Source organism: Tarenaya hassleriana, unplaced genomic scaffold, assembly GCF_000463585.1.
Source record: "Tarenaya hassleriana unplaced genomic scaffold, ASM46358v1 Cleome16, whole genome shotgun sequence".
In the NCBI taxonomy this organism is placed as follows: Eukaryota; Viridiplantae; Streptophyta; class Magnoliopsida; order Brassicales; family Cleomaceae; genus Tarenaya; species Tarenaya hassleriana.
In genome coordinates, this window is record NW_010965019.1 from 396,599 (window position 1) to 408,815 (window position 12,217).

General features: G+C 32.4%; 1 protein-coding gene across 1 annotated transcript; it reads right to left on the minus strand.

Moving 5' to 3' along the window:
• Nucleotides 1-4,344: 4,344 nt before the first annotated feature.
• Nucleotides 4,345-6,363, minus strand: LOC104809248 (plant UBX domain-containing protein 10-like). Its single transcript, XM_010535161.2, has 4 exons — nt 5,814-6,363; nt 5,308-5,481; nt 4,973-5,179; nt 4,345-4,752 (listed from the first exon to the last, which is right to left on the minus strand). Exons 1-4 carry the CDS (start codon nt 6,294-6,296, stop codon nt 4,522-4,524), a joined length of 1,095 nt encoding a protein of 364 aa, XP_010533463.1. The 5' UTR covers nt 6,297-6,363; the 3' UTR covers nt 4,345-4,521.
• Between the last annotated feature and the right edge of the window lie 5,854 nt (nt 6,364-12,217).

A 12,217-nucleotide genomic window follows, 5' to 3' on the forward strand; every position in this document is an offset into this window, starting at 1 on the left:
CACAGCTTTTTTTATTTTTTTTTTTATTTTGGAAAATGGAACGAATCCGTCTCTAGGGGTGTCAAAATGGCCGGGCCGGGCCGACCCGGCCCGTAATTCTTCGTCGGGCCGGCCCGGTCCGGCCCGGCCATTTTGACACCTTTAGAGACGGATTCGTTCCATTTTCCAAAAAAAAACCCAAGCCCGCATTTTAGCCCGCATTTTTCGGGCCGGGCCGGCCCGGTCCGATGGACGATTGGATTTCAATTTCTTAGATCCAAGCCCGTAAATTTTACGGGCGAGCTCGGATCGGGTAACGGGCCTCGGTCTTTTTTTACACCCCTATCCATCTCCACTAAACTTTCGACCGTCGGATACAAAGACATCGATTCCTTATGATTTCTTATATTAAATATAAAACTGCTAATAAGGAAAATCTCAACAAAGCTAATTCATTGGGTTCAACCTTGTTGTGGTAAATTGACGAGGAAAATGGTAGAAAAATAAATAAATTTCGGATACCGTAGTTTGGAAATCCGAAAATAAAATATGATCAAATCGAATTGAAACATAGATTTTAATTATTTTTTTTAGTAAATGGTAAACTTGTATATATATATATATATATGTTACTGAAATACATAAGAGAGATTTAAATTACAGCAAGATGAAATCATCATCAGCCAAATAAAAATTACAAGCGATCAAAATATTAAAGAGAAAATTGTACAGAGTAAGAACCATCAAAAGAGTCGGTAAAGAGGATACTTTGCGTTTAATGTAACGAAAAATATCTCTTTAGTTGTTCTCATTGTACCAAAAGGAAACGAAAGGTAGACATTACCAAAACAACGAAACTTACTTAGCTCGGTCCCTTGCCTTACGACCCCTCTTGACCACTGAAAAGTCTTGCGGGATCTTGGGCGAAACGGCTGCTCGTAAGCGCAGTAAACGTTGAGCTTCCTGCACTAATTCATCCTCGGAATCAAATATGTAGGTTGTATTGATACCTCTAGATTTTAATTTTAATTAGTTACTAATATATCGACATTGTGTTTTGAAATTTCACCATTTAGACGTTTGAAAATAGTTCGATATTACTCACTTACCCTCGTTCGTTATCATCTTCACCATGGCCCTCATTGTTTTATCGTCATCCAAGCACAAAAATCACGACAGTCTCTGCATTGATATTGAAGTCTATTTTTTATGTATATTTCTTCAATCTCGATCCTAACTACGTGTATACAAATACTCAAACATTTGGTGATAATCACTCGATATAGAGTTTAAGAACAGATTTCGGATTCTAAAATAGAATTAATCACTCGATTTTTATTATATATGATATGCATTATAAAATTATCATTATTTTATCCGATTTCTAAATTTATGGACACTGATTATCACACATTCTCATACTAATCTCTGAATTTCTTTGCCTCTCTCGTGACTCTATTTTCTGTAGCAAACCGAGCGAATTTTCTAATGGGTTACATAACGGGAGTTCCACTTGTATGGTTTTAAGTGAAGTTCGAGTAAATGAGAAATTATAAAGTTGCAATTATGTGGAAGTTTTAAGGTTGTAGTAGTGGTGAGTTATGGAAGAAATTACTAAAGATAGTTATTATATTTACCTATAAAAGTGTGGATCAATATTTGTAGGAGTTATTGCATATCTTATTGCTGCAGTCAATAAATGTTGAAGTCGACAAATGTTGTGTGAGTTTATGTAAGAAAAGAGTGGAGTGTTTTGAGTGTATTGCTGCAGAAATTGTTTCTCCATTTCTAAACCTCAGCATCTTCCATTACTATAAGACTCTGAGAACACAAGAAATGATCCAGTTGGATCGCTTGAGTTTCTTTTATACACCGAAAAATTATAAATGTCTATTATACCCTTAAAAAGAAGGAAAAGACATTATCACCCTTATTACTAAAGATCGCAACGTGTCGTTTTGTTTTTATATTTGCTCTTCTTTGATTTTTTTTTTTCTCCTTCACTCTTTTTGTATTTCTCTCATCAACATATATTATGAATAATATGAAATATTTAATTCGTTGAGACTCTAACAAAAAACGTTTTTATATTAAATATATTAAAATATTAATTTAAAAATACTTGTACGACTTCACAAATCGGTGATTATTTTACGACTATAAAACGATGTATTTACAACCAATGTACCACAACAATACGACTTCACAAATCGGTGAGAATATAAAAAAAAGTCGTGAATTATGACGATTTTTTGTAAACGTATAAAGGTTATCTTCAATTTAAACCAAATTATTTGGTTTGGTAATCGCTTTTATTCAATTTCAAATTTTTGTCATATTTTTCTTAATTTGGATGAATATAGAACTTTATGTATATTATATTGTTTGTCACACTTTCATATTCTTTGTATCAAAACAAACAAAACAAAACGATTCTCAAACATTATAATCTGGTTAATTTGAATATATTCATCACCCCTAAACGAAAAATCGTCCTAATTCACGGTTTTTTTACACTTTCGTTCATGTTTGAAGTTATGATTTCGTCTTATATAAGTCACTAATGAATAATTTTATATTCGTAAAATAGTTTCAATAAACTTATTTTATTTTATAATAAGACAAATATCGTCATACATTGTACACACGCCTTTTTTATCGTCACCTCAATTCTAATGTGCCATATAAAGTATAATTTTTATTTATTTTTTATTTATTTTATTTCTATCAAAGTTTTTATTTGTTTATTTTAATTAATAAAATAAGAGTGTTTGCGCCATTTTATATCTTTGGACATTTTTGTAATAAAAGAGGTGTAGTTGTGACATTCGTCCAACCCATCTGGACTATTTGTGTGAATTTTTCGGGTAACTCTCATTTTTTTAAGAGGGACGTGAAAAGCGGTAAAGAAACAATAACTATGCTTTTCAAACAACCCAAAAAAAAAATTCAAAATTGGGTGGCTCAATCGGTAAAGGAGAGGGCAAAGCTCTTTCCCAACGCAAGTTCGAGTCCTCACACTGAGAAGAGGCATTTACATAGGTTTTTCCGATCTTTTGGAAGATGTAGTCAGACCAAACACCCGGTGAATTTCCAGATTATCAAAAATAAAACACATGAAAAAAATACAATTATATCCCAAAGTATAGAAACCAAAAAAAAGAAAAAAAATATATTATTCTCCCGTAGTACTCTATCTGAAGCGAAGAGCTTTTTTAAGAAGAGTAAGCGTAAGTAAACTCCCTATTTTCAATATCCATACGGAAAAAAAAAATGCAGTTTGCAAATGATTGCGAATGAGAGCTCTAAGTTAGTCCATGTGGAGATTGATCTCTCAAAAACTTGTTAAGATTTTAAATGGTTTATTCAGTTTGGTTTCCGACACATCTAAAATAAACCATGTCGAACAAGATTAGGAAACACAGCCAGTGTATGGTCTTCCTCGAAACAAAAGGGTATAAACACGTGCCTCGCATGTATTATGTAATTTAAATCTCGGTTTAATAACTCAAAAACATTAAACCGGATCATTAAACCATTTAAAATACTAACGATCAAAGGGTTTGTATATTTTTTTAAAAATATAATATTTATTTGGTTAGTTATTCGTGTGATGTTGATTTACGGTGCCAAAGCAAAGGGGTGAAAGAGAACTGCAAACCCTTGTAGGTGTTTGCTGCGAAAAAAAAAAACATAATGCAATTGATAACTAGTTATTGAAATATCACATGCGGTCTTATTTTTGAAGATTGGATGTTGTAAACTAATTTAGAGATTCTTAATATACCCGTCGTACACATTCCCTCGTTCTAACTGATAATTTGGTTGGAATCGTGTAATATCGATGGTTGAATTCCGATTACTATAACTGGAATTAATATTTCACGACCTTTTAGTGTTTCGGTTTGGTTGTTTCGGTTTTTAAATTTTGGCTGGCCTTTAGGATTTGGTTGTGTCGTTTTGTTTCGGATTTTATTCGATTTTTCTTTTTCTTTTTTAATGCAAATATTTATTTCTGAAAAAATCTTATTTTTTCGGCTATTTTTATCCGGTTTAGTTTGGATTCAGTTTTTCCAATTTATAGAAATCATAACGATTCGATTTTAATATTACATTTTATCGATTACAGTTGTGTAGATTTAGTTCTTTGGTTGTTAATCAAATTAGTCGCGGATTAGAAACTTGTTGGTGGTGGCATCTCTACTAAAAGATGCATTTTCAGTATCGATAATGGTATAAACCTTCACATATATAATAAATATTTTGTTTAAAAAAAAAGGAGAGATTTGAAAAGATTATCTATATATAACTTTTTTTTGGGTAACCGGATATCTTGTACTAATGTCCAAACTAATTCACGGGATCGGGAGTCAAACATATGATTTGGATTATACGATGTCTCCCCAAATGCGAATTCGGTGCGGGACATACGCTTTGCATCCCATTTTACTGGTTTAACTATCCAACTTTGGGTATTACCTCTATATAACTTGTGATAATACAAACATAAAACTTTTCGTTTCACACTTCACTAATTATTTTTCATGGAATTAGCTCAAGGAATAGGCTTGCCCTTGGATAGAGCCCTGCATCTTTGAGAGCCATATTCATCTCTCCATAACCGTAGGTTCTTCTCGGGAATCCCGATACCAGTCGGTAGGCTCTGATTCCTCTTTTCCCTAGTGAATCTATGTATCTGTACACCGACTCGATGGTATCGTCGCCCGAGAAGCTCGTTTCTCTTCTTTCTCCGTCGGGAAATCTTATAAGTATCTGCGAAAATATCAATATCAACTTATTAGAGATTAACACGAGAACGTGTATATTCGTAATTTTCATTAGTTCGTTCCGAACTCTGTATGATAAGTCGAGCCATTATTCCGTAACATGTATCACAACAATGCAAGAAATTAAATTGAATGTCATCTTACTGATATATATCCATCTTCTGAAATTCCGATTTCAAGGAGGCATGTACATGCATGGTATTTACCTTTGCAGTGTTACCCGATGAACCTTTCGATGTCTTCAATGCTCTCATGTTTCGAGTGTCTATACTACCACTTTGTTCTCTAGCTTTCGCAGTTTGATTCTGCGTTTGCGTTTGTGTTTGCATTTGTTTCTCATAATCTCTTGGTTTAGGTGTTTCACGTTGCTTCTCAGCCTTTTCATAATTCGATCTTCTGGTTCTTTCTTTTTCCTTCTCAATAGGAGCAAACCCAAAACATCGTATCATCAAAAAGGATAAGTACCACAAATACAAACATGATACATGTATAGGTTTGTGTATGTATATATGTATGTATATATGTGTGTAAATAGATGTACCCTGTCGATCTGTATAGCTGCGAGATATGCAGCATCTTGTTCTTCTCTTAGTCTCCTGTCTTGTGTTATCTTTTCTTGTTCCTTAAGTTTACCAAATTGAAATGATAAGCCTTGTTCCTCCATTGTTCTCTGTAGAATCTCTACAAGCTGCTCTGGTGATACCGGTCCCTCTATCTACATAACCAGCACATGGAAAACCAAAAGAAGCTAAAGATTCCGTCTTTGAAACACAGGACTGTATTGTTTTTTGGGTTGAATTGGTTTCTACCATCTTAGTTTACTCTTGTTGGATGCAATAAATTGAGATTTGACCAGAAAATATAAGGAACTAGAATTTTAGAATGTCACGGATATCCAAAAGGTATGATTTTCTCACAACTTAGCACTGAATCTTGCAGAGTTTTGAATATCAGATTGTCTGAATAATGATTTCAATGCTTTTTTGTTCGAAAATATACAAGAAATTATAATATTTCGACATGGAAGTTTCCATGACGAGAACTAACCTGTCGTACGACAGCAAAGTAATCGCCATTTCCTGTCGAGGTAAGCACTACACAGCAGGGGAAGCTTCCCGGTCTAAGAGTGGCCACAAGATTTGCCCCTTCATCTCTATTAGAAATTGTTCCCCAAGAAACAAAATTCACATCCAAAAACTGAATCACAATCTCCGAACAAAGAGTTTCTCTACAAAATGATGGAGTAAAAGGGTGATTGAGATCATGCAGATACACAAACACCAACTTCTTCTCTTCTCCAGCCATCTTCAGAGCTTCTGATAACTTGCAGGCATAGAAAAACGGATGATTTGCACCGTAGTTTTGCTCAAAGATGGACAAGAATGGTAATTCGGCCAACGGGTTGTTTTGGTATTGGATTTGGGAGATAGGTTCAGGAAAACCGTGATCACTAGGGTTATTTCTTGGCCTTGAAGACCGGGGAAATCCACCTAGTAAGTTCCATGGAAGGCTAAACATTCTCCGAGCCATGTTTTCTGCAAAAAGACTGTGTGATTTCCTCGTGTACTCAGTTTTGCAATTGCTTCTTGTTTATGACAGCCATTATTCTTCTATTTCTATATGAAATGTCTTCATCATCTATGTCAAATCATCTCGATTCTTTTTACACCCACTCTGGTTTCTTGAGTTTGAAGCCACTCGAAAAAGGGTTGTTCCTTTTAGGTGAAGCCATCGATGAATTTATGCAGAGAACAGATTCTGTTAGGATCGAGTTCTGATTCTTACCATAGTAGCAAAGGAAATAAGAGCATTAAAACAAGACATGTTCTGTATCTAAAGCAGAAGATGAGTACATGGAGATTCTAAACGGTGATAAGTGTTTTCTCTCTCTTTTTTCTTGGTGAAGTTACTAGGCTTTAGATACAAACAAAATAAAAGGTTATATGAGTTTTAATATGTTCACATTTAGGGTTATATGAGTATTAGTATGTTCAAGTTTAGGGACTTGAACGCTACACCATAACCTTCATAGTCCCATATTTATCAAATTTTGCATAGATTTGGGCATTTGGTATACCAAATAAAATCGGATTTATTCGATTTTTAGATTTTATCGAGTTTGACCATATATGTCATGAGGTTTTATTTTGTTTTAAATTTACAAAATATGAAAATAGATATCTAAATCGAAATGGTCCCTTCAAGTAAAATAGTTCTTATTAATATCTCGTGGAATTTTATCTATTCACATTTTCTTTTTCTTTTCTTTATCAAAAACAATATTAATCCTCTTTGAAGATGTTTATGCCATTAAATCTTTTGTTTATATGAATAATATTTTAACTAGCAACCCACATGTATAAATTTCGTGGATGAGAAGTTTGTTTTGGAAAAAAAAAATATTATTTTAGGTTAATTTAAGATATTTAAGTGAGAAGTGAGTCCGACGTCATAACCGACCGTGCTCTACCGCCGACAGTCAGTCGGACATGACGAAGGCCGGTCGGTCCCTTACAAACCTCCAAACCCCTTAAATCTCCTAAGCTGAAATCTCGTTCAAGAAAATGTACATATTAGCGTGCCACACCTTCACTCATTCTTGAACTGTTTACTGTGGCTGAAAACTGTGTGGGTAAAATAAAGTCAAGCTTATGGTATTGCTCATTTTTCACACTCTGTAGTCTATCAAATTTGGCATGAACGCGGTTCTCGGTTACATCGGACAATTCACAAACCGAGTCTGATCATTTGAAAGGAGGTCGTATCACTACGGTTGCGGTTACGGGTGGTAACGGTTTCACAATGTTTGGTAGCGATTGTAAGAGGTTGATATTGAGTGATTGGGAAGTGGTTCTTGGTGGCAATTGCGGTTGGTTGCGATTAGGAGTGAATGGCTTTAAATTATCAAAAAATACATGATTTCAAGATAAATAATTTGTGATCATTCGAATCAAATGTATAAAATAAATTCTTTTGCTAAAATGGTTGTCTAGAGAAAGAACGAAAACTAAATGTATCGTAAAACCTAATAAGATAAAAATATATATATATATATATATATATATATATATATGAAATAATATTATTTTTAATCCGAATAGAAACCGATCTAATTCGGTGCATAAGCTTGGATGGATATGGGTTTGTAGGAATTTAATGGGATTGAATTCTACTATGCTTACCTCAAAGTCTCATCACCCAACTTGTCATAAAACAAGTCAAAGCTGTAATTTATTTCAAAAAAAAATATTTATTTAAAAACTCATAAAAAATAGAAATGTCAAAAAGGAAATGAGTGCTCGTAAGAGAATGAAGATTCCTTGCCACTCAAGCAAATAAAAATGTATAGATGCTTTTTCTGTACACAGAAAGTGGATAGACACATGAGCCTCACCTGCCGACTATATATTTATCATCTATAAATCTTTTTCTCTCTACACATATTCCCCCCAAATCATTCACTTTATTGTGGTTTTTAGACCAAAATTATATTTTATTGGGTCTTTTTATGTATGGTATTACAAATAATAATTCGGAATTCTATTTGACTTGGTTCGAACGGTAGTGCAAAAGTACTTGATCCGTTTTGGGGAAATCGCAATATGCTAAATATTTATTTTTGATAATCCGAAAGTTCACCGGGTATTTGGTTCAACAACACCCTCCACAGAATCGGAAAAATTCGGGTGAATGTCCCTCCCACGTTTGGGTTTAAATCCAGGATAAAAATATGTTTTATATATTCTATTAGCACTAACCCACCCAAACTTGGGTTTGACTGAAAGATTTTGCAGCATATCTCTCTTTATGTTATGATTATTATTTCCTAATTTCATATCTCACTTATATGAAATGCACTTTCATCTTTAACAACAGACTATTTTTAATGTGGGTATATATGTTATTTTGTGAAAACAAATAAAAGGTTTGATATCATTCAGTAGAGCAATAGAGAAACAAAGAAGCACATGGTGTCCATGATATATAATAGGTTTAAATAGAAACAAGGAGAGGCGGACGATCTTGACCGCCCAAAGTTGGCACCAAATGTGTTAGTGGCTTATTTATCAATCAAACATTATTTTCCTCGGCCAAAACACATAATACATACATATATATATATATATGTATATATGTATATACATAATTTGAGAGAGGAAAGATCTCGTTCTTTATTCTATAAACTCCACCGTTTAGTTAACATAATTATATCTCATTCTATGACACAGAATGTTTCCATGCAGATGCTCACATGATATGTATCTATTGGTTTTATATTCAATATTTTCAACTAATCTTTAATTGCAATATGAGGGTTATATTGTATTCCTTATTTTATTAAATATAGTTCCTCATTCCTCCAAATATGTGTTTTTATTTGGAAAAATATTCTAACAAAAATTAACAAAAAAACAAATATTCTAACAAACACCATATATCTTTCACTACCACCATTATATTTTTCATTTATTATTTAAAAAAAATAGTTTTTTTATAATTCAAAAATTTATCGTTCCTTTAATCTAACTACATATCACACAATACCGGAGAAATTCAGATTAATGTTCATCCCTAAGTGGAGACTCGAACCTGAATTGAAAATAAATTTTTGTCTTATCTCTTTAGTAGTTAAATCACCCAATGTTGGATATGCGAAGAAATAGTTGTTTTAAACCCTAATAAAGTACATATTCATTTAGGTCTATGCATGGACCATTCTTCATTACCGTTGTTGAAATCGCGATACTTCATCTTTTAAACCCTAACAAAGTTTTATATTTTTCAAATTAATAGAATTTTATTAATTTACATCATATTTATTTCAGATAAAATTAATCTATATATATATATATATATTAATAATATCTCTGTCAAAAAACTATATAATAAAAAAATAACCATATCTACATCTTTTAAACCAAATACCATAATATTTTCGTTGAAAAATAAATAAAAACACACATACATTATATTCGATTTATTGAAAATTAATGCATACTTCATCCATCGTCTTTAGTCCCTGTTCATCCATGTTTACGAGAAAATTTCAACAGACAACAATTATACTGTCTTTGTCTAATCATAAAAGTATATATATATATATATATATATATATATATATATACACAGTAGGGACATTGCAGGAATCAGTAAACTTGGACTGTATATACAAACTTAGGTTAATTAAATTTGATAAGGAATGGGGCCCTAAGCGTGAGGGCAGTCTTTTTAGGTCATTGCCCTTTGCCCACTTCCTTTTGTTCCTCTGGACCCTCCCTTCACAATATATATACATACATGAATCCCATACATGCACACACATATATATATATACATATGAAAAAATACACCCACCACCAAGCTATATGCACACATATATATATATATATATATATATATAATCCGTTTCTCTTCTTTTCACAAATTCCCACTCTGTTTCCCCCACACACATAAAGGCAGAGAAAAGTATTTGGGAGACTCATCATTATTCCAATGGTCCCAGTGACCCCTCCTTTCAATATCATCACCAACTACGAACCTACACTTACATATTCCATGTATTTATTTATACTCAGTCTATTAATCAATGTATTTTTATTTGAAATGGTTGGTTCTTCAGGAAGATATATCTATTGACATTTTATGATAAAATTTTGAGTTTTATTAATGAATTTTTACGTGATTAAAATATTATATATTTAATCAAAACAATATTTTGGAGCGGTGAAAAAAATCCATAACAGGTACATTTCGCCATTAAATTAATCAATTAAATTTGTTTATTTATAGGACACGGCGTGAGAATTGTGGTGAGCGTCATCACAAAAGTGACAGAATTTTGGATAAATTTTTTGTTTTTGTGTTCTAATTTTCTATTCATGATAGAATCAAAACTCAATAATGGGTAATCGTTTGATGTGCAAATGATTTGTTATATTTATGTTAATTTATTTTGATTTTATAAAAGCTATATTTCTTTGATTTTTTTTTGTTAATCTTTTTTATCCCGGTTTGATATGTTCTCCAAGATATTAAAAAGCCAATCAATTAGCAATCTGCACTTAACCGTTAGCGTATATATTCTAGTTCGCAATCTATTTTCCATTCCTTTCCTTCGTTAGTTTCCATTCCTGTGTATAAAATATTCTCAAGCCTCTCGCACTACCAAACCTCAAAACTTCACAATAACGAATTAGAATATTAAATTTTTTTTCAAAGAAATTGGGTATTCTTGATAATATATTACTAGTAATTTTGAGAATTTACCACTAAAAGTGTATAGTTTGCAAATACGAGAAAAATGTACAATTCTACGGTCTCTCTAAAAAAAAGAGAGGATATATTAACCCCGAATTCGTCGTGATTTCACATGATCTTCAATTTAAATATATTTATATATTATTCCATTTGCTTTCTTGTTTGAATTGGTGGTGATAGACATTTAAATCAATCAAACTCTAGAGATTATTCATTCGTCTTGTTTTTTTGGTTGTTCACCGTGCGTCATGAGCACGCTGTTCTTTGTCAAAAGCGGGGTTTTGGAGAACAAACTTTCCACCCTCAGAATTTGTTCTTCCTTTAGTGATTTTGAAACCAAACAAGAAATGGGTTAACAGTCATAAAATGACATGTCTCTTGTCCCTGTGGCAATGTCTGTCTGCTTATGTTTTATATCCAAATTTATTAAATAAAAAAAAAACGAGCACATAGATCAATATAGGAACGATGTTGGGCTGATAAAATACGTAATTTTCTATGCAATTCCGCTAAATTCAGGCGATAAAACTTTCAAATCCGATTTCATGTGTAATCCAAGTGTCTTTTTTTTCTCCTTAATTCAATTGTATGGCAGATTTATTTGGAATATATTAGGATTAGTGACTGATTAACAAATCTAGTGAAATTCTAATATATATATCATATATATAAGTGGTCCAACAAAAGCCAATTACTAATTTACTCTGAGCTTCACTCTCAGTTTCACTTCACCAAATCTAGCTTCTCGAGGTTCTTGTAGTAAACAAATGTTTTCCGAATTTGTACAATTATTACTGCAACAAAAAATTAAATGCAAGTTTAAATCGAATGTTAAAAACGCATATTGAAAGTTAATCCGTAAATTAATATACATTAAAAAAAACCCCATAACTCCCTTCTCTTTAGAAAATGAGCTTTTAGCATGACCCCACCCCGATTGCTGCCAGCAGTAACAATTTCATAATTTTTTATACTGTTTCACCTTAATTTGACCTCTAATATATATTTTATTTAGTAACGCCACATATCATACTAGTAATTGAAATGAAACGAAGAAAAAGTTAATTAACAGTATAATCCAATAAAAATAAGGTTAAGTAAAACATGAGGTTATGGGCAAAAGGCCCAACTTTTTACAAGTTCTCTTTAAAATGCAAGTCATGCCTGTCAAAGCTTTTCTCTCTCTCTCTCAG

Excerpts from the sequence above, each read along its gene's own strand:
- LOC104809248 (XM_010535161.2), bottom strand. The coding sequence starts at position 6,296 with ATGGCTCGGAGAATGTTTAGCCTTCCATGGAACTTACTAGGTGGATTT. Across the intron at positions 5,180-5,307 it reads CAGCTATACAGATCGACAGG|GAAAAAGAAAGAACCAGAAG; the intron begins GTACATCTATTT and ends CCTATTGAGAAG. Across the intron at positions 4,753-4,972 it reads CATCGGGTAACACTGCAAAG|ATACTTATAAGATTTCCCGA; the intron begins GTAAATACCATG and ends ATATTTTCGCAG.